At 41.2% G+C, this 23,876-nt stretch overlaps 2 protein-coding genes across 2 annotated transcripts in view; one reads left to right on the plus strand and one right to left on the minus strand.

Annotated features, from left to right (window-relative positions):
- Positions 1-192: 192 nt before the first annotated feature.
- On the minus strand, positions 193-3,822 carry LOC310984807 (protein ANKUB1-like; the record flags this gene model as incomplete). Its single annotated transcript, XM_083970126.1, has 6 exons — positions 193-274; positions 435-1,307; positions 1,409-1,523; positions 1,777-1,993; positions 3,173-3,316; positions 3,733-3,822. The coding sequence occupies 6 exons, from the start codon at positions 3,820-3,822 to the stop codon at positions 193-195; spliced, it is 1,521 nt and encodes a 506-aa protein (XP_083826252.1).
- Positions 3,823-5,665: 1,843 nt separating this feature from the next.
- Positions 5,666-23,876, plus strand: part of rnf13 (ring finger protein 13) — a 42,264-nt gene continuing 24,053 nt past the window's right edge. Inside the window, exons 1-4 of the mRNA XM_083970491.1 lie at positions 5,666-5,841; positions 8,853-9,117; positions 9,391-9,471; positions 19,483-19,605. Of these exons, the coding sequence (XP_083826617.1) occupies positions 9,004-9,117; positions 9,391-9,471; positions 19,483-19,605 (318 nt within the window). The 5' untranslated portion in view covers positions 5,666-5,841; positions 8,853-9,003. The remainder of the gene's footprint in view (positions 5,842-8,852; positions 9,118-9,390; positions 9,472-19,482; positions 19,606-23,876) is intronic.

Genomic DNA, 23,876 nt, shown 5'->3' on the forward strand with positions numbered 1-23,876 from the left:
CAATACAATACAATACAACTTTTATTGTTAACACTTAAAGCCTGAGATACACTTATCAGTTGTCACTCTGAAGGATTAATTCTTCGTTGTCCACAGTGTTTTTCAGGCAGCTGATGGGAGATCCACACGCATTTGTGCTGATGGGTGATAGAGCTGAATGGCACTTGTCTGCGTTGATGGGATCCATGAGTATCAAGCCACGGAGTGGACATGTTTCCTGATGAAAGTCCGCGCTATGCTCAGCTGCTTCACCCATGGCTTCTCTGTGAAGGTCCTTTATCAAAGAAAAGAAAGAGCTCATTACACACAGCAACTTAAAGCTGCTATATATAGCAATTAAAATCCCCAATGTAATCACTGAAATGCGATGATGATAACATCTACCACACCTGCAGTGAGTGACAACTACATTATACAGTAGAAAATGTAGACACCTGGCTATACTCAAGCAGTATATAGCATTTTCCCTGGGTGTTCGGCCAAGGTGCTGAGAGAAGGCCTCACGATACACTGGTTTGAGGAAATTTTCTCCTGTAACAGGTGGAAGTGTAAATTTGCTGTCTCTCCTCTTTGTGTTTTCCAAAGGGCCACCACTTCTATGTTTTATATCCTGCTTCCACCTTTTCTGTGTTTCTTTAAAGTCGCTGGGGTTCACAGACTGCATGCTGGGTAGTTGGGGTGGAGCCCTTTGGGAGGGGAAGTGGGATAATGAACGTAAGTTGGTGATGGGGGGTAAGGGTTGCAAAGCTTTGGCTCTGATTCCTCTTCTTGGCTTGGTCTCAGTTTTCTTGGATTTGGAGGACATGTGTGGCTGGTTAAAGCCATCTACCAGCAACATGTCTCCCGCTCGGGCTTGGAATCGATCATTGATGCACTGGCATTGATCAGAGACCACTCTCTTCTGCCCCAAACTCACCCAGTGTTTCATCTGGAGGTATACGCGCATGGGCAGGGACATATTTGGCAGCAACACTACTGAGCACAGCTTGTTGGCTAAGTAGCGCACACAATCCCTGTGACCGTGCTGAATGGCAATATTTAAGGGGTCACGACCAGCCGGGTCCCGGCAAGCCAAGGTCAAAAGGTTCTTGGTGGTGAACAGTTTGAGGATGAGGAGCTGACCGCGCTCCACAGCGACATGGATGGGACATTTTCCGGCGTCTTGGTGGGCGGTTTGATGGCACCACTGGCGGAATGGATGGACTCCCACTGGTTCCTCAGCATGCACCCCCCTCTCCAGCAGCCAGTCTGCCAGGTCCAGGTGGCCTAAGGAGGCAGCAATGTACAGCGCTACCCGCAGCTGAAACCTGGAAGAAAGAGGAGAGTTTCACCTCGGCTACATTAAATGTTTTGTTTGCACTATGCATACGCTACACAACAACCTCTATTCATGTGAGGAATTTATGACCTCATCACAATCCTCATCTCTGAGAGGTGGCTCTGGACTGTCAGTCTGTGGCCCAGGAGGCATCCTTGGAGGAACTCCACCCACCCATCCCATGTGTCCAATTGCAGAGTAGCACCTATGTAATAATTAAAATTAAAATAAAAAAAACAGTTTCATGCCAGATGATAACATTTTAGCATTTAGAGCAGAGACCCTTTGAACTTTTAACCATCATTTATCACAGATGAAGGCTGTACACTCTAAATCAAGTTTTTTTTTTAGATATCTTACTGTCACTGAATCAAGTATAATGTTGCATGGCTATCCACACATCATTCACCACAAAACAACACATTTCAGTCACATAGCAGCACAGAAGCGCACCCTACCTACGTCAATGGCATAGTCTTGTAGTTGGTTGCAGTCGTAGAGTTGCACATCTGTATGTGCGCTCAGTCTGAAGGTGCTGACAGGGAGGCCACTCTGCATGGACACCAGTGTTTTCAGTCCAGCAACAGACATACGCAGGAGTGCCTCATTCCCTGGGACTGGAAAAATCTCTCCCGTCACAGCACTGAACACATGCAGAACCGGTCTTCTTTCACACTGGAAAATAATCAAAATAGCCTTGATGTTCATAAGGAAAACATGAAAGCAACTCAAGTCACAAGCTGGTTCATTAGTCAAGTTCACATTTTACATTTTTAGTTCATTACATTATGTTTTATATTAGCAACACTGTTATAGGATGAAAGACATAAAGTAGCTGTTATACATCAAATATAATATTCCAACAGTTTCATATAATATATTCTCAAATCATATTTTATCACTAGTATGTGTCTTTTTGTTAAATGTCAAAAAAATGTATACAAATTAAGAGGGAATGCTGTATGGTGGCTCATTATGAGGGCCATCATGTGGTGTTGTTGGAGTTTGCTGCCCCTCTGTGGCTGATGTTAGACTTTGTGATACACACTGAATTCTCTAGAATTGTTTATATTACAGTAAGAAACCAATAAACTGAAATGCTTTTTACACAAATATCAAATAAACGGAATTTTCAATGAAATAACATCAGCAGAAAACTATGTAATTTATATCTGCAAAAGCTTTGTAGATTATATTCTGTCTGGCTTGCAATTGATTTTTGGCTGATGTAGGCAACTCATCGATGTGCAGAATATTTGCAATATTTTTGGTATCAACAAAACATGTGAAATGTCAAAGCCGTGTAGCCCAGACCAGGACAAGGAAAGTCTGTAGAGAAACAGGACAAAGAAATCAGCTACTTTATTACAGGCTGTTAAATAATGACAAAAGCTGAGAAAGGACACACACACACACACACACGCTTACAACAATCAACTTTTACACAAGGTTGCCCAGTGATGTGCCAGGAATGACTCCTAATACTAAAAACCAAGTAATGGGGACAAACTAAAGATCTGAGACAGCCATAAACACATTTCCCTTCAAACTGCTGCTCACATGGGAACATCTTGTCCCATATTCCTGCACCAGCCTGACATTAAATCTACTCACTGTGAGAAGAATGTCTTTGAGGAGAAAAAGTTGAACAGGTATACACTTAGATGATTTTAGCAACATCAGTGTGTTTTAATATGTACAAAGTGGGAAAAGTGAACAAATGGACCGTGTTCAACGTTCTGTGACAGCAAGTGTCCGCCATACTGAGGTGTTGCTGAGCAGGGCATTGAATGTGCACCAAGTAGTTTGTATATGTGGAGAATCTGTAAAAAAAATATCTTGGTGTTTTAATACCTTTATCAGACATCGGATGGCACTGCCACTGGTGATGCCCACGTCGCTCAGAGCCCAGCTGTCCTGCAGAGCAGCACCAGCATAGCTCAGTTCCAGGTAGCTGCGTACCTGCCTGTCACTGGAGAGTTGTACAAGAAATCTTTCCTGCAGAGAAGAGTGGATTAAGGAAGTTAGTGGAGCTGCAATTGAGAATAAACCAAGAAATTAGGTTTGTGATTGACCATATTCTGTGTCAACATTTGCTTTGCCAGTGAAGTGAATAAAAACATTTTTCCAGTGTTAATTTTACACTAATAGATTGACACTGACCATCATAAACCGTCTATTTCCTTTTAAGTTTATGCAAATTCATCTGCCAAGTATTTTGTTATGTAAACAGTACTACTTCACCGTTACAAGCAACATTATGGCAAGATGTAACAAATCCATCCACCATAGCTCTTTTTCCTCTAGTGCTACATTCAACCCATCACAAAATGCAGTCAAAACCTGACAAGGAAATATTGAAAAAAATATTCATTTTGGAGGACCTCCATGGTCCTGAGTGGAGCTTTTATTACCTTAACCATCCGCTTCATGGCCCCCACCGTCTGATCTGGAGAAATGTCAAAAGGCTCACAGGAGCCGTCAAAGTAGATGAGGACCTTCATAGTCGGGACATCCGTCCTTCGTCTGTTTGGCTGCCCTGTAGGATGGGACTGAGGAGTGTGTGAGAGGTGTTTGTTACAGGCAGAGTCATTTGAAGTAAGTGAGGAGGAGGTGAGTGGGAGTTTGGGAAGGCACACCACAAACTGGCATAGACTGATTCAAAAGAAAATTTGGGTTTTACATTTTTTTTCACCCCCCACAGACAAGAGTATAATCTTTCAACTAATGTTGAATGAAAAAGATGAAGCTTAAATAAATTGAAACAGTAAACACATTTTGATGCCATACAAGAAAAAGTAACGGTAGTTATCTAAGTAAAAAAAAAAGAAGAAAAAAAGAGAAGAAAATATCTATTTTTAAAAATGACTTTGCAGAGTTGGGGAAAACGGTAACAATCACAATCAGTCATTTGGTACAAAATTATGCCGGCCAGTGAGTGCATTGTAAACTGAAGAATTCTTCGTCAGCATTTTGATAAGATGCTGTCATGAACGTGACAACAGTTAAACCACAAAGCTCAACTCCCGTGTCATCTGTGCACCTGACCTGCCTGTTTTTACAGCAACCATTAGTAGCCTGCTCATCATCACATGTGCCTAGACTCACAGTCTCAAAGTTCAGGTGTAGTTGTGTTATATTACAGGACAAGTTCAATGTACATAGGACCTTCATTACAGCTTTGGCACCTAATTTTGCTCTAACGTTGCCACATGAAGTTGGTCTATGTAGGACTGTGTTTTTCAGCATGTCGGACCTGAGTTACAAACCCCAGCACTGTCTTACGTCAGTTCTGTGCTCTGTCTTTATTGTGAAACTACCCACTGCCTTCACACTGTGTTGAAAGAATGTTACAGTTATTCAAAATGTTCTTTGATAGACTTTTACGATTCTTCTATAAAGTTTTACAGGAGACTGCTAATTTGCATGTGACCTTTTTAAGTCTGAAGTTTTTGTGTTCAGTCTTGGTTCATAGCAAGAACTCTTCTTTCTGTGCAAAAAACACAGCACAAATTAAATCTAAGTATATGATATTTGAGATATTGCTGCTCCTGACTCACACATAGCCTATTCATCATGCTAAACTTAATTTTATTTAGAGTAGTTTTTCAGAATTTCACATTAATATCTATATTGGGTTGTTAACTTGGTTCATAAAGCAACCCTTGATTTTATGGAGGAATAGGTTGAATTTTGGATTACTCAGAGGTAAAATAATGAACAAGGTGAAATTAATTACTTGCAGCAAAAATGTGTATTCAAAAGTGTAGATTTCAGCAATCATTCTTTTCTGTGTACTGTAATTTTACATTAAAAAGAGAAAAACGTAAACAGTGGTGGAGGAAGTAGCCCATTCAAATGGATTAGGCTACTAAAGCAAAAATAATTCCCTGAGTAAACCGGGGGATTATCAAAGTTGTTAAACTGATTTTGATCCGATGTATTTGTATTTATTCAGGGTTTTTTTTGGGCCATAGAGGGTGCTAGTGATTTAAAAGTGTCAACTGTTTTCAGCAGTTCAGCAGGAGGAAAAAGAGTGTCAATGGAAAAGAGCTGACGCTTTCTTTCCCAGTTAAAACCTACAGATAGCCTACTCCACTTTACGTTCAGCAGCAGTCTCGTAACAAACTCATTCAACTGTAACAAGGCTGTAAATACAAAACTGGCTTAGTTCATGTGACTGTATAAGGGAGAGTTTGTGTCATCACGTGGATCTGTTTACGTCTGGAGTCATTTCCGAAACAGGATGATTGACAGCTGCTCCGTCCAATCAGGCGCCGAGATTGGAGCGGAGGACGTGGCGGAAGTTTACGCTCTTCACATGAAAGAAGAAGCTAGCGGATTAAAACTGTTCATGCTCACACTCTCTTTTTTTGACCCACCGCTCAAACTGGGATGAAGAAGTGCACCCAAAATATTCGCTGCCGTGCAAGTTTCCTTCACCTGACGCATAGCAAATGAGAGCGATGTCCCTGCCAGCGGCTGAGTTCACGGACAAGAAACACCTCCCCGCAGCAATAAAGGTAAACAGCCACGGACAGCGGGCTAGCTACCTGCGTTAGCATCGTGCTAACTCGGGAACAGGACGGTCTGTTTTTGTTGCTGGCTGCACACCTTTTAAGGTCTCCGCACTACACCACTCATTTGTCTATGTGTAAAAATACACCCCCCTAAAAAACTGTAGCTATCTCACATTGCATGACAGTAACGTTACCGGCTGTATTTGTGAAAACCGTTTAGGGTGTAAACCGTAATAGCCCAGCATAGTCTCTGAGAGTAGCTACAGGGTTGTAAACTTAAACGCAGTTTTTTTTTTTTTTACCCCTTAGCATCATGTTTCCCTATTTTCCTCCTTTAAAAAAACACCCAGTCATGTTGTTGTGTTAATTTAGACATCTTAACACTACATCACTCACTTTTTCCCCAGAGTGTGATTGCTGTCACTTGATGTTTAGTCATATCCTGCTGAGTGATGTTGCCTTCACTTCCCCTTTAGTATGTTTCTTGCATTAAGAAGACTCATATTTATCAGCTAGCTTTTGTAGCTTATAAAATGTTTTATAATATGCATTTGACAAATTGTACAAATTGTTATTGTGTTTCCTGGCGTCCATGATGTAGGCCTATTTTATATGTGTATTTTTGTTTGGCTATATTGTAAATGAGGTCTAGGCCTATATATCTATTTCAGAGTCCAAATAAAGGGTTTCAATTGAATTTAATATTTAAGTTTCAGAGCCATAACCTATTTTGTCTCATGATAGAAAATTTATTTGAGTGTTGGACTGTTATTGGACAGGTGAAACGAGACACCTATGACTTCTAATGTCATAGGACATTTTCATAACAACTTTATTGTTTTCTAGTGTTTCATTTCAAGAAAATAATCAGCGGATAAACTGAGACAGAAAACAATTGTTATTTATTGTTACTTAACCATCAGTTTATTTTACATAAAAAGAGCTTCTCGGTTCAGTTATCAGAAAACGTGCTGCACATACTAGGCTATAGGCTATCAGTATTGCTGTGAATATACAAGTAAGTATAAGTAGTGTTTCTTGCCCTAGAATAATCCAATGTTACACTGATAACTTTTTTATTGTGATTCACTGTATGAATAATGTAATGTTGTTGTCATAGTTATATGGTAATATTTTATTCTTTTTCTGACTCACCTGAATATCTTATATGGCCAAATAAATGGTGAAGCACTTTAAGAAATAGGTTCAAGTTTGACTCAACTGTCCACACATCACTTCTTTCTCTGCCACACCTTTTAAGCGACAGTAATTAGATGGCTGCTCCCACATTATTTTCAGCTAACAGAAGCTGAAGTGAAAGTACAGTCAGATACCACATTTCCCATAAATTTTTTTATGGGATTTTTTTTTTCTTTTGTATTCAGATGTTTTGATGTAATGGAGGAAATGAGGCTGCATGATTTGCACTGTGTGTTTAACCTTGTTTTGAGGGAAATGGCAACAGCAGCATGAGTAGGAAAGGAAATAAAGTTGCATAATGAAAACTTTACACCCATTTAACACAAATTGTGTTTCCAAGTTATTTAGATACAGTTATTTAGTGCGGAAATGTCAGGAAATGTCTTGACTGAATGAATTACATTTTTTTCTTCATTTGAGTCCAAGCAGTTGAGTGATTGCAGCTGTTGGACACATTATAGTTTTCAGTTATAAATGGAGACAGTTGCTGCTAAAGCTGTTTTTTGTTGTTGTTTTTTTTGCATTGTCCATCTGCTTGAATCATCACTGCCATACAACAAAAGGTGACTTCCACTTAAGGGAGCATTGCAGTGAATGAAACTATTGTTACCATTCATGGAAAGACTCTGTTGAAGGGATATTGGCACAAAATATTATAGCAGCAATCTCGCAGCAAGATTTCCTCCATTGACTACATCCAGCCTATTATCATCCGTATTGGCTGTCACATGTCATGTACACAACCAATCAAGAGTAATCCTCGAATACTACAACTCTATTTTGCAGTGTGGCAACATGGCGTAGTGGTCCTAAGCCTGGTACGTCTTTAGCTGTTGGTTTCTCCTGACCTGATCACATGCTGCCCTCAACTTTAGTGAACTTGCACACAGGGATGGTTTGACTGCAGCTCACTCTTTAAGAGGCAACTGACCAACTTCTGCTCAGTACTTTTCTAGGGACTTTTGTCTCAAGGGAACATTTTCTGCTTTTGCATGGTGTTTTGTTTTTTTAAATGGACAAATGAGAAGTCATATTTTTATGATACTGAGTCCAGTGTAGCTATCTTCACAGCACTTCTCAGGCTCAGTCTGTAGAAAGGATTAAATGAGGACAGGGAAAAGAAAGAAGGGCGAGGGACTGGTATTGGCTTCTCCTGAAGTGTTCAAGCTGATGCCCTTGAAAATGTTGATTGAGATTGAATATAGTGTTAAAAGCTATGATTCAATCCACCGAATCAAGATGAAATTTCACTTAACACGAACTTTCAGAGGGCGTACACAAGGGGGTGCGGGATCCTCCCAGACTTAAAACACAGTATAGCCTACTGCTGCGGAGATTGGCAGGAGTCAAACATCTGAAAATAGTAAATGCTCCAGCAGCGCACTGGCAGCTGAAACCCAGTACAGCTAATGTGTTTTATATAGCTGGTGCCATCAGCCAGTTGTTGATGGTTTTTTTTCCTCCTAAAACACCAGTGAAGACAAACACTTAGCTGATTTTCAAATCCATAAAGTTGCTGCGTCATGGTTTACCTTGAACTCTGACTTCTTTAGGGGAAAACCAACCAACAATACATAATTAATGTCACTGATGAGGGAGAAATACAGTACAGAAGATTACATTAGCCCCATTTAATGTTTATGTAATTTGTACCAGCCTGTTTAAAGGATACCTCCTCTATATGAGCAAATAGCTGATCAAAACAATTCAATCTAGCATGTGAAAAACCACATGCTCCTGCTCTATCTGGTCTTACAGCTAATAGAAATAAACTGTTTTATCATTAAAGGCTTTTACATGTGTGTTTTTCCCAGGTGTGACAACGACAGGCGGAGCACAGCGGTTCCACTGCAGGCCATTGTGTGTGTGTGTGTGTGTGTGTGTGTGTGTGTGTTTATGGTTGTGTATGTTGCGTTGTGAGTGAGTGAGTGGCATAGCAGCTGGGGGTTGTAACGTGATGCCAAGATGCTGCTGTCCCTGGGAATGCTGATGTTGTCGGCCACGCAGATTTACACCATCTTCACCGTGCAGCTCTTCGCCTTCCTCAACCTGCTGCCTGTGGAGGCCGACATCGCCGCTGTGAGTAATTCTCCACCCAGCCAAGTGTAGAGCTGTACAGATAAACAACCCAACAATAATAAAACAGTGTAACTAATTGCACACCGTACTGATTCTGTTGTTTTGCAGACAGCGATGACTCTCATGTCAGACTTATTTTTTCGGTGTCTTTCTACCCACTAGTGGTCAAGACCGCTGAATTTATCACTTCGTTAAATCAAGATCTATTTGTTTGGTTTGATATTGATATAATATTAATATCAATAATAAAACTTTTTTTTTTCCATCTTTCAGTACTCATTTGACAACAAAACGGACAACTTTGATGACATGCCTGCACGGTTTGGCTATCGTCTCCCCAGCGATGGACTGAAGGTGAGTGGGTGCTGCAGGGTCAAAGGTGTTTCTACTGATTTGTTTGTAGACTCTAAAAATCATTGCAACATTTTTATGGTCTCTCATTTCTTTTTCTGCATGATTCCACTTTACAGCTCTATTGACTTAATGTTTAACCGTGAAAAACAAGTTGATTTAAGGGGAAAGAGCGATACCTGGGCTAAATAAGCATCACATTTTTACAGTTTGAGCGATAGAGATATGGTAAGGGAAGAAGAGTTTATGTATGACTGTAATGAGAATTGTTTTTATAGCTCCAAAACAACTTAAAAGTGCAATCTGAATCCAGATGTAAAAAAAAAAAAAAACTTGCTTGCTTTGGTGTCACTCAATCAAAGTTTAGTGGCATACACACACAAACACACACACATCACACATTTACCATACCCAGCAACTGGCATACTGGTTGATCTACAAAGCTCACAAACAGAGGGGATGATTCATGTCTGCTATCTAAGCTGGTCATTGTGGCATTTCCCAACAGTCAAGAGCTCAGTTGTTGTTGTTGTACAAAGGCTGTTGGCACACAGAAGCAAGCTGATGGCAAAACGCTCTGTGTATTGTTTTTGTGTTTATGTTTATGTGCAGGTTGAGCACTGTATATTTGGGTACGGATAATGACTGCCACTTGTCTGGATTTAAAGACGCTATGTTTAGTATCATGACATCATTGTGACAGTCCCGCAGCGTAATCGTGGCTTCGTCACAAGTTCTGACCCCGTTCTCCATTTAGGAAGTAGAGCTTCGAGATGCCTGTCAGACATTGTCTCACACGTACATGTTTATTTCCCATTTGCCCCCATCAGTCGTCAACAAAGACTTTGATGTTACAGCAGTGAGAATGCAACGTCTCTCTGAAATTCATTTTGTAAGATAATAAAATTTGTATCAAAAAAAACATTTAACATTTGTAGGTCATTGTTGCAGAACATAACTGTGTATTTCTGTTAATTAGTAAGTGGCGTACGTGAGTAAGTTGGGGCACCTCGTAACCCACTTAACTAATTCACACATCATACACACACACAGCTCACGCACTCTGTCGCAGTGTTGTTGTCCAACAATCTTTAAAAGATGTAACAGTAAAAGCTTTACAGTTGTTTTACCATGTTGTCCTTGACATAGTAAACCACTCCCTGCACAAAGGCCTGTGATGTCACTTGCTCAAGTTGACCAGAGGTACAGATACCTTAACTGTATGTAAATGTGTCAGTACAAGTAACAGAGGTGCATGTGTGACACCAAACTGAAAGCATCCCCACCTCCTTTACATTTTAAGATATTTGCAGAGCTCGGTTCTTATCTGCAGAACTCCCAGCATGCACTGTTTATAATTACTGTGGTGAGAAAATGAATAGTAGATTACAACAGAGTACATGTGTATATACAGCCAAAATTAGGACGCCCCATTTGGTTGATGCCAAACATGTCCTGTGTTCTGGTGTCCAAATAGTTCAGTTTCAGACTCATCCATTCAAAGAAGTCCTGGCCTTGTCTACGTTCTCTCTGGCAAACTTCAGTCTGGCCTTCATGTTTCTCTTACACTCGTTACACTTGTGCATTGTACATGAACAGTAGCAGAGCCTGCTGTAGGTCCTGTGATGACATTTCAGGGTTTTTGGCGACTTAGCATCTTGCGATCTGCTCTCAGAGTGAACTTGCTTGGACGGCCAGACCTGGGCACATTGGCAGTTGTTTTGAATGTCCTGGCTGATTTCAAATAGCTAGTTATTGAGATCTTTTTATATACCAGACTCATAAGCTGCTACTGTCTTCTTTCTGAAGACCTCAGACAGCTCTTTCGATCTCACCATGGTGTTCCCTCTCACTTTAACAGTCAGGAGCTCACCAAAGTAAACGTGACGTCTGAGGTTTAAATAGGACAAGCCTCCTTCAGAAAGCTCAGTAACAATGTTCAGATCATGTGCACCTGATGTGATACACCTGTGTGTGATTTATGTGTAAATAAATATGCAGATGCCCTAACTTATTCCTCACCAAAAATTGCATTTGTTTAGAATTACATTTTACAGAAAAGTCTTTTCTTCAGTTTTGATTCTTTAGTTATATTATTATAAATTTATATTAAATATCCAAATATCCATATGTCCAAATATGTTAAATATACGTACACACAGGCTTTCAGGGTGTCCTAATTTTTCCACATGACTGTGTAGTGTTGTATATGCTAATGTTTGATATGGATTATGGTAAACGTTGGTTGTGTTAGGTTATGACATCAGTCCAGACAGACAGTAGGGATTATTGCGCACAGTCATGTCACTTAGTGTATGTGTGTGAGCATATTAGTCTTATGTAAGATTCAGTGTTATGAAAGCTGAGAAAAGCCTTAGCCTCTCTGTTACCCGCTCTCTGTCTTTAATTCACATCTAATCTCTGCATCTGCTCTCACTGCTGATGTCTAGTCAGGGCAGAGAGACAGAACACCATGCAGACATGCAGCCGCTCTAGTCCCAGAGGGCAGAACTCTATCTGTCCACCCTAAAGTTACAGCTCCTTCAGATGAAATCTGTGATTTTAGAGCTGCACCAGGCAAAATGTTAATGTGAAATACATCCACATTATCAAAGAGTAAGGCTGTGGAAGAAAATAAGTTCTCTACTGCAGACAGGATGAAGATTTACCTTGTTTGTCAGTCTCTGTGATACATTTTTTTGGCATCTAATGGTCACTGTCCCAGATTCACAGAAGAGGGGGGGGGGGGGGGGGATCCAGGCTTCTTACCATTTCACTCTGCAGCTCTTTAGATATTTAGTGGTGCACTCACTCTTTGTCTGGTGCTGTTTAGACTTCTGTAGAGTAAAATCAGCCTCTCTCTTTCCCACTGCATCTTAGACCTGCTGTTTGGTCTTTAGAAATCCAGTGTCATACATGATTGGTCTTTCATGAATGCAATAAGGAAAGACGTCCACCTTAGAAAAATTCATGCAAATCGCATTCATACTGCAAGACTAATGCCTTGGCGCGTGTCTAAAATTTGCATTTGCATGTTTTAGTATCTGGAGTTAAACTCACTTCAGATGTTGACGTTCTTCAGCACTGCAGCTGGATAGTGCCTAGAGAAACCTCTGGCATCACAAGGCAGCACAAGCCTGTTTGTCTCCAGAGGATTCCCCACAGGGAGCAGGGCTTCACACAGAGCCCTCCCTGTTTCCACTTACACAACCGGGGCTGTTTACAGTCGCCTCAAAGCAAGGCTGCTGCAACCCGGTGTCCACCCGCACTATGCAACACTCATTTTTAAATTCATTAGGACTCAACCTTGACCTACAAAATGTAATAACCAATATGTACAGAAATTACACAAATCAGAAGTCAGAATTAAGTGTGACTCAGATAAGTTTTGTTTGTTGATCTACAACACCAACACACTATTATAACACTAGATTAGCATCATAAATTCAGTTTTTATGATGAGAATATAGATTAGTGTGATTATTTGAGCGTGTTTGTTCACTGTGGGTTTGTTGTGTGGTGCAATGGTGCGGAATAAGTTTACCTCTCTGGTCTGTCTTGTTTGTATGAAAGTAAAAGCTAAACAGTGTGGGAGGCTGGGAGCACACTGTTTGGTGTATGCTCCCACACTGTATGTGTGGTGGTCTAGTTCTGGTCCAGTAGTGCATACATGTGTTGGTGCATGTGAGTCTCTCCTGGTCAAACCATTGAGCAAAACGCCCTGCAAGACCCCAGGAAAGTACTGAGCAGAAGTTGGTCAGTTGCCACTTAAAGACTGAAGTGAGCTGCAGTCAAAGCATCACAGTGTAAGGGTGCAAGTTCACCAAGTTGAGGGCGGCATGTGATCATGTTAGGAGAAAAAACAACCATCAGTTTGTTTAAAAGATACAAAAAGTGTAAAATATTACATATTAGATTATATTACATTTTCACTTATATGTAACTACACCATAATTAAAAAATAATACACGTACAGTTACTTGAAAATAATTGGGGTGATGTTTAATAGTTTATTAATGTGTGATGTTTATATGATCCTGTTGATTGTCCCAGTGATAGTAAATCACATACATCTATAGCAGTAAAAACTACATTCTGAAATGAAGTGACATAAGAGTGCATTTCAAAATGTTGCTGTGTCTCCACAACTTTATATTCATTTACGGGGGCTTTTCCCCCTTAATTAAAGCAGAAGTAAGCGATCCGGTCGTTTTGGCTAACTTCCTGTCAGCAGATGGAGTTAGCAGTCCCCCGCCCTCGTCCCTACGTCACCACATTCACGCGCATCCCTTGGCTGCACACACAGAGAGGACCGCCCCTTTATGCCGTTCTCTCTCCTCATTGGATAAAGCTTGTAGGAAACAAGGAAAGTTTTCTCCTCGGCTTACAGCAGAGCAGAGTGACTGACAGACCCGTGTTTCGGACCAAACACTCTATATAAGTGATTTCTGTCGGAAGATATAACTATTTAAGACTTATATTAACACAAACATTCCACTTACTTCTGCTTTAAACATAAGATAAAGGGTTATAGGGAGGAATGGTGTACAACAGAGGTCTGGGCTAAAACTTGTGTAGATGAGTTTCAGCATTGTGACTCTGTCTAAAAGGCGACATCTAAGTTAAAATAGCTTCCCTTTTCTCATGAAATTTCTCTGCATGCCACTTGACTTTCGGGCTTCTGGTTTTTATTCCATTTCTGTACCTACTTACGCTGCCACAATTATAGGATCTGCGGACACAGTCTGAGAGGAGACATTCGAGTTTCCGTCGGAAAGTCCTGTGGTTTGGATTTTGTAAAAGAAAAGCGGTGGAGCAGTTGTAAAGCCCCTGAATTACAAACACTTTTACTGTTGAGCTATGGAAATGTACTAAATGTCAGGTCGACATATCAAGTGACACAAATGTATGGTTCCTATTGATGTTATTTCCAAGAGATCACAAAAGAGAGACCACATGATCACCATATCTAATTATAATTGTTATATTGTTATAATTGTTATATATTATAATTGTCTGTACATGTTGGCAGGGGTGTGACGGGCTGGCTGCTTGTTCGGGATGTTGTTCAGTCTGAGCTGAGAAAGGCTTTGCACAAATAAGTGTAGATAACATCAGGTTGCACATCTTTGTTTAGGTGATCTCATATGTCACAACAATGACATTTGGACAGGTGAAATAAATTGTGTGACATAATGTAACTTTTAAAGGTGACCTTTTAAGCGGTCTTTAACAGCATATTGGGGGTAGATGTTATCACGCAAGCAAAAATATATAATGAAAAGCTCAGAAAAAGCCAGCCAGTCAACCTTAGAGCTTAAGTAGCCACATTTACTGCTTCTGTGGTCAGCAGTAATGTTCCATGTTCAGATGCATTGAGATTTAAAGCTGGAGAGTCTGGGAGGTCTTCAAGGACCCCTGAACGTCCTTGGACTGTTCCTTTATGAACCAGTTCTCTTTTGTGCTGAGCCAAAGCTCCAGGAACAAACACTGTTCATCCTTTTGGCTTCGGCCTGTCGTCTGCTTAAACATGCTCATTTGCACATTTACTGTGTCAACATGAAACAATTGACACTGAAAATAAGGTGTGAGCTTTTCTTTTAAATTCAATGCAATTAACTTAATGCACCTGAATGAGTCATTTGTCTCGTGCCTGCTTATGGTAAACGTACGGTAATGGAACTAATCATCCATCATACCAGACGGTGATCGTTCCTGTAAGTGGTGACTTACTGTAGGTTTTTACGGTGATAAAAATGAGTCAGTGTCTCATAATTGGCGGCTTTGCTCTGTCTTCCTCTCGTTCTGCTGTGGGAGTTTCATGCATTTCTTTGTTCATTTTCCTCACCCACATTTTTTCAGCCAGACTTCAGTTTGACCCAGAAACAGTCCCACATTTTTTCTTTTTTTTTCTCCAGTCGCCCCATATCCCTGGCATTCCTGTCCAGGTTCAGTGCAGTAATAGGATAGGCCTCAGAAAGAGGGTCAAGGGTCAGTGCATGTAAATATGGTGGTTATAGAATCACAATGACAAAACGTGCAGCGTTGAAAAGCAAACAAGTTGTGAAAACTTGTCTGTTTGTCGATCTGAAAACGAGCTCTGCAACTTCACCTGCTTCCTGTTGTGGTCATGCATCAGGGAGGTTTAAAAAAAAAAAAAAAAAAAAAAAGTGGTTTGGGTAGGTTCAAGTGGTGGGTCCGAATCTGAAGCTGAATGTGGAGCCACACAAGCTTTAATCTGCTTACAGGAAGTCCTGGTCAGGCTGGAGGGACTTATTAATACCACTGTTATTTCTCTATCTGAACTGAAAGCAAATCTGCAAACAGGCCTCATTATAAGATTTTTACTGTCAGGATTAAGTATGATCACTGTGCTGTAACCACCACAGAACCCCCCTCCCCTTTCCTGTTGGATTTCACAACAATAGGAAACCACATTGACTGCTTTATTAATGCACTCCATACCTTTTTACTTTGTTTTTGTTGTTTTTTCTGTTTCAGCCAAGCTGTAAAGATTACCGTAGTTTTTCAATTGTCCTAATTCATTTGAGCCAAAAGACAAACTAAAGCCAGCACTAGTTTAGCAAGTAGATGCTAATATGCCATAATACTAATATTCAGACTGTCTCAAAATGTTGTCTGTATAAAAACAACCACAGGTGAGGTAAACATATACAACAACATGTGGAGACCATAAAAACAGGGTTTGTCTATAGTTGGCTGGTACAGTTTACTACTCTCACACTGGCAGCCTTGACTTCCCACCACGACAGCTATTCATGTGACACTTAACTACACATTATAAAGCAAAGCACTCTTGATGAAACTGAGAAACTAAATGTTTTAGTTTTACCTGCTCACACTCTTCTCTATTCTCAAGTGATACCTGCAGCTGTGTAATTGTGCAAATATATCACAAACAAGTGTGTTGTAAGAAAAATACTTCTCAGTTTCGGTATCACATCACATGCTTAGTGCATAATTTGGGGTAGAGTTTCCCTAACAATAATGCAATAACAGGGATTTTAGTAAATTTAGAAAATACTATAAATATATACTGTAATTTGTCTCAATAGTTGCAGTTAGATGCGCACATTTTTCCATAATTTCTGATTGAAGGTTTCCAGTCAGCTGGGATCTGGTTTTAATGGTCTTGTGCTAACATGTGTTGAAGCCTAAAATATACATTTTCTATTTAACATAAAAAGCTTTCAGCTACCTCACTGCAGACAAAATCTCAATTGGTTTATGCTTGTTGATAATGGTGCGTTTTTATTCTGTTTGGGCTTTTAAACTGGCCACAGTCTGAATCTTAGGCTCCATCTAGACCTGCCCAGTGCTCTTATGTCAGGAACTTACTGTTCTCAGAGTTCGTATAGGAACATGAATACATCCTGGCACAGAATCAACAGGGCCTAAAAATCAGAGTAACAGCGACACTGCAGGATAATGAAAATATCAATACTGTTTTACAAAAAAAGCTCCCTCTCACAGTTTATGTGCTGCAGATGTAGCTTGAGGTCTGGCAGACCAGGCGGTGAATGCATAATGATTTTCAAGGTGATATTAGATGAGTCCTCCTCTGGGGAAGTGATGTACTACTACCACTCTTTGCAATTTCATCTCCTTTCAGTCCGTGTGCTCAGGATTCCCCCTCCTTCCCCAGTTATTTCCTGTTTTTCACCCCGCTCTTGTCGTTGCAGTGCTGGCAGGTGTTTTTTTTATTATTTTATTTTATTTTACCTGTTATTTCTACCCAACAGAGGGCGCTCTTGGCTCTGATTTCAAAGTCAGAAGGAGGAATGTGAGGCAGTGGCACAGTGACGTCATTTAGCAGCAAGGCAGAGCTGCACAGGAGGAGGCACCCAGAGGTGACAGTGGTGTGAGGGCAGCGGGTGATCCCTCACATGTTTTCTCCTCCCTGATGTGAAATTTCACAGATGTCCCGCATCACGCAGCCGTACATACCATCAGATCCTGACCATGTGACGCCACAACAGACAGCGCACTGAGTCAGCAAATTTGGTGTCCGTGCCATTGCGCAATCCCACGGATTTGTTCGTGAACGTGATGTGTCACTGTGGGTCTTTCTCCATATGCAGATCAGATATATGTTTGGAGTCAAGTTGGCGTAGCAGACGGCAAGATGCACTGGCAGAAAAGCTGCTAATTGATGCTTGGTTTGTGTGTGTTTGAGAGAGAAAGTGCAGACGCTCCTTCGTATAGAAGCTGGGTTTCGTTTTTGAAGCGTTGGCTTTAAGAGAGAGAGAGAGAGGGAGGGAGAGAGAGAACTGAAATTGTCCCAGAGTCCCACAGCAGTCCACACTTCCTGTCTACCACCCTGGCCCTAACACACACACACACACACACACACACACACACACACACACACACACACACACACACACACACACACACACACACACACACACACACACACACACACACACAAAGTGGTGTTAGTTACACTTGCATAAGAGCAGGGGGTTCAGATATGTATATCACATCGGGGCCCTCCCTCCTCATCTCTGATGTGTTTTCCTTTCATCATCTCTTGTCCATTTATCTGCTCTCTCTCTCTCTCTCTCTCTCTCTCTCTCTCTCTCTCTCTCTCTCTCTCTCTCTCTCTTCACCTTTCTATTTCTGTCTTTCTCAGTCAGTTTTTCCCTCCTTTGCTCGTATTTTAGTGGCCATCTGAATCCCTCCTTGTTTTATTTTGCAGTTTTGCCTTTGTTCTCCTTCCCTTCATCACAGTGAGCCTCTCTGTCTCCGTCTCTCTTCCTCTTGCTATCTCCCTCTCATCAGCCACTTCAAAAGTTGTTATTGGAAATTGGACGAAGACAGGAAGCAGCAGAGAAAGAGAGATGGGAAACAGAAAGGGCCAGAGGTCAAAATGAGAACAACAGCAGCGAGGCTATAAGACACACATACATATTATATACATACACATGCATCATTTTTGTGCGTCAGTAATCTCTATTCCTGTGGAAGGTTGTGCATTCATTATTCATGCATTACCATGTTAAATTAATGTTTGATCTGTCAGTGTTGCATCTGGGGCTGCAGCACAAGATTTTCTTTTTTTTTTCCCACGTTTGTTTTTCAACTGTGGTTGTGATGGCTGCTGTTAGTCGGGGAGCAGAGGGAAAGTTGAACGAAGCAGCGCAGCCCAGATTCTAGGTCAGTGGGCTGAGATGATACACTTTTACAGTGTTGTATCTGGCCTGGTCAGTGTCTCAAAGATCTGACAAAATGGTGCGATTCTATCTCAGAGAGAACATTTCCCCATTAAACAGACATACATCAAAGACACCAGATAACATATTATACTCTGTACACCCCCTACAGTGCAGCAGTTATCAATCTGAATCATATTTAACACTGATAATAGGGCAAATCTTGCTGACGTGTGTCCACTGGTGTCTCAGAAGTGTGAGAAAGTGAGATAATGAGCATCAATGTCACTTTGACTCTGCAGACATAAATCCATCGAATCCATCGAATTGGTAAAAGTGAATGAACGTCAAGAAGGTCATTACATTTTCTTTAAGTTAAAGTTTATCATAATCACTGGTCCTTTTGATCTGTCGGGGGTAAGTGTGCATGAGAAATGACAAATAACATACAATCAACACACTTGTCACTGTGGATTCTCCAGATAATGACAATGATCTGCTCCGTTCAGTGCCGGATCATCAGACATGGATTCAATCAAACATTAGACAGTGTTAATACTAGAGAGCTGAAAGCATAAAGTGTTCTCAATGTCCGGTTTAACTGATTTGAAGTGGCATACTCTCTCTCCCTCTATCTTATCTATCTATCTGTCTGTCTGTCTACATATACTGCATATATATATATATATATATATATATATATATATATATATATATATATGTGTGTATGTATGTGTGTGTGTGTGTCTTCTTTGACTACTCACTGCCTTTGATGAATAACATTTGCTTAAACTTGCATGTAAGTCACTTAACGTCTCTGCTGATGTCATCCCCACAGGGCTTCCTGATTGGTGCACGGCCAGAAAATGCGTGCGAGCCCATCGAGCCCCCTCCGAGAGACAACTTGACGGGCGCCTTCATCGTCCTCATCAAGCGATTTGACTGCAACTTTGACATCAAGGTACAGCAGTGTTCACAATCACATTTACTCGTGTATGTGTAGTTGTCCTTAGCAACCGCATCACACTCTTCAATCACACCAAACCACCTCCACCTTTAATCTAAACATGATTATCAAACTTTATATTTACTGTGAATGAAAGTGTTGGCGCAATAAATTAGAGCCTTTACATTTCACAGATTTTTGAAAAAAACTGGATGTATTTTAGTGCATTGCAACACCTGGATATAATTGAAAACATGATTTGTTTCAGTAGCTTTTAATTTATGCGGCCAGGCTGCCAAAACATGTGAGAGTGCATGTGATGTACTGTCACTGTGCAAGGACAAGTTGCCTCGCACTGCGTTTATATCAGTAGGTGGTGTTTGAGCGGTGGTTTCACTGAGGGTCTTGGATCAGCTTGTTGGGCCACAAAAACAGGAAGAGGCCATTTCCCTAAACACAATTTCCTGCATAATAATCTATCCCACTGCTACTGCCACTTCTGTCTTTTTCTACCACTGCTGCAGTTGTGTGCAAGACGTTTTTGCTTAATAAGTCACTGAGCTGGCTGAAAGATGGAGAGAGCTGATTTCCCGCAAGTCCAGTGAAGTGTCCAGCCATGTGCTGCACAGACAGAGAAGCAGGAGTGCAGCCAGGTTCTGTTGCTGAGGAGAGAGTGGGAGAGTAAGCGTTGGACTGGGACATCTCAATTAAGAAACACAGACAAAACTGTCAAAGCCACTAATCTTTGTTAAAAAACTAGCTCACCTATGCTACGTCACCCACAGTGGCTATACAGTTACTCAGGATCTCAGTTGAAATGGGTCATTGTAAGTTGCAGTTTTGAAGCAACGTGAACACGACAACATAAAATACAGCACAAACATGAGTATTTTCATTTTAGGGGCAGTGATGATACATTTAAAAAAAAAAATCATAAGCCAAAGATACTTTTTCCAGGTTATAAAGACATGCTGAATTGTTGCCAAATATTATATTAGAAAAACTTCATATTTGTGGTAAGAACAGCGGATGAATTTGACGGCAGATTTGGCAGCGAGAGAAGGACTGAATTATATTTTTAATACAGAACCTCCTGCTTCATTCAGATGGATGATTTCTACCAGACATTATTTGACTTCCTTGTGAATCGGCAGACGATTCAAAGTTTTCCCATTATTATTTTTTCATTTCATTTCGATTCCAGAAGAAACATAAATCGTCTGCCTTAAGCTTACACCCCCTGCTCATGGGTTCAAAAAAGGAGGGAGACGGAGTGAGGTAGAAAGAGGAGGAGATGAGAGGAGAAAAGAGTGAGGATTAAGAGAGTGAGAGTGGGGATGAGTAATGGGGTGAAAGAGAGGAAAGCATGCAACCTCTTGGCATCTTCTTTCTCTCGGCCTCTTTCCACCTCTCTGTCTCTTACTCTCAAACTTTTCAGCTCTGCCTCTTCCCTCTCTACCTTCTTGTTTGCCTCCCCATTCATTCGCTCTCACATTTCCTGTCTTTCTTTTCTTTTTAAGTCAAATTTGTCATCTTGTTTTTTCTTTTCTTCTTTTTTTTTACTCTATTGTAGCTCTGCAGCAGGCATGCAGCCTTATAAGGTCTTACTGCATCACACGCATGTTGACAGACAGAGCGGTGAGGTGTTCCCTTTGCTGGAGTGTAACCAGACTCCACTCCACATAGCTGTGTGAAAGACACACACTATACACTGCGCACACACACACACACACACACACACACACACACACACACACACACACACACACACACACACACACACACACACACACACACACACACACACACACACACACACACACACACACACACACACACACACACACACCTCTCCCCGATCCATGTCAGATTTGCCATTTAACCTTATGCAGGGAGCTGGTTTGACTCGTTTGAGTTTATGTTCTGCCATCACTTGTTCCCTCAGTCGTGTCAAACCAGCACATGAATGCCTCAGTGCGTTTCTCACACATATCCATTACATTGTGTAAGTAAGGATCTAATTGAGGAGTTGTTTTAACTTGTAATCATCTAAAAATGATAAGCAACTAAATGTATAGAGGTAAAAAGTTGGGTAATAAATGTACATTAGTTGCCAAGTTAGTTCATCACACACACACACACACACACACACACACACACACACACACACACACACACACACACACACACACAGTGAGGACTTTTGTCATCTTCTTGTGCGAGCCCCAAAGTAGATGTTTCACAGCTCCTCACGATAAAAATGAAATTAACAAGATGTTTCCTTGAAGCAAACAGGATGATGGTGTTTGTCCTCCCAGCATCTTCCCTCATGCTTCACTGTGTTTGTGTGTCAGCTTTTAAACATGTAAACATGGTCCGAGGTTTTTTTTTTTTTTTCTCCACTCCTCACACCATCTGCTCTTGTGACAGAAAGGTGATCACAAGGTCAGATGTTGCAAGGCAATGACTTCTTAACAGCAGACTTGAAGTGGACAAACTGCAGCAGTTTGTTGCAGAAATGTGTGGTTATGTTTTTAATTTGGATTTGTCTTCAAAAGAAACTTGACTTTGAAGTGAAAACAAGGAAGCACATTCTTTATTAAAAAATACCACACATACAGTATGTGTGGTATTTTTAATAACATCTGGTCGGGTTTTTTTTGTCTCTCCTGCATGTCCTTTTTGTATCTCAATGCAAAAAAAAAAAAATCATTGCATGACCTTATTTGCTGTCAGATTTATTCTTTTAACAGTTTTACCATTATGTCTTTGTAAGGGCCTTCAACTTGAGGAAAATACTTTTTGCCCTGCAGGGGATTTACTGTATTTTTTTTTGTTGCAGTACTCCTGTTGGCCACTGGGAAAATTGGCAGCAGGGCAACAGTCCATGTGCTTAGTGCTTAATGTAGCCCTCTTAACACAACCATGTGTTTACTGAACACTTTGAAACTTCTCATTAGCGCGTATAAAAATGATGGCTACAGCAGGTCAATACGGGCCCGTTTAAAAATGATAATGGCAAACAACTTGGATGTGTCACTGCTCTGGGAATTTTACCCACACAGGCTGAAGTATGGAGGTTGTGTTTTACCATTATCTCCTTTTCAATCTCTCTTTTTTTTCTTCCTTGCTCTCTCCTCATGTCCTGTCCTTGATTTTTGCCCCCCCCCCCCTCTCTCTAGCAGACACTCCCAGTCTGTCTGTCTGTCTGTGAGGTCTGGTTGTGCAGTCTGACTTCTGCCTCTGGCTTAATGATTGCTCATATCTTACAGACATCAGGACATGGAGGCACATGTATACAGATGTGTGTGTCTCTCTCTTTCTCACACACACACACACACACTAACATTTCCTCTGCGTCTGTTTTCCTCTTGGCAGTCTTTGTCTCCGGTCTTGTTTTCCTTTTTCTTCTCATCCTTGCCGTCTTCCATTCTCTGTCCCTGCCAATCACACACTCACACACACCATTTGTTGCTGGCATTCAGCTGTCTACCTTGATTCCCCCTCTTTTGCACACATGCGCACACACACACACACACACACACGCTCACACACCCTCCCTCTTAGCCAGGCTCAGTTCCCTCCAGAAGCTGCAGGGAAACAAAGGAATAATAGATTCCATCTTGACTGAGACGAGGCCCTTGTGTGTGTACGGAGGCCTGCAGGCAGGGGACTGTATTAAAATGATAATACAAACGTGAAAATTTAAGTTTGCAGTAAACTTAAAAATAAAACATAAAATAAAAGAAGGTCTCCCACTGTTTCATGCCAGTGTTGCTCTTCTCTCCTCAGCCTCCTCTATAGTGTTTAGGCCGTTAGCATCCAGCGAGCAGTATAGAGGGGTTTTAATCTGTGGCCGTAGCGAGCAATAAAACGGACACTCACCCACTTAACCCTCTGGAAAGTGTCAGCACCTTCACCCGCGGAATGTGTGTGTGTGTATGAGAGAGAGAGAGTGTTTGAGTGTGTCGCATAGGGACATGACAGGGAGCCGGTCGAATGTAGAGAGAGTGTGCTAGAGATGGGCAGGGCTGAAGGAGATCAAGTTAAGGGGTGTTAATAGGCACAAGTGTGTGTGTGTGTGTGTGTGTGTGTGTGTGTGTGAGAGAGAGAGAGAGGGAGGAAATCATTCGTCCCTGTACGTCCCTTTTAGAAATTAATTCTCCAGAGAGAGAGGGTCTGCACTTCCTGTACACAAGGATTCTTTGAGGTGGTGATGGCGAGGGGGGGGGGGGGGGGGGGGGGGGCTCTTTAGTGACCTTTTTGAACTTTCTGGGAGGGGACTT

The sequence above is a fragment of the Trachurus trachurus genome (assembly GCF_905171665.1).
Source record: "Trachurus trachurus genome assembly, chromosome: 4".
NCBI lineage: Eukaryota > Metazoa > Chordata > Actinopteri > Carangiformes > Carangidae > Trachurus > Trachurus trachurus.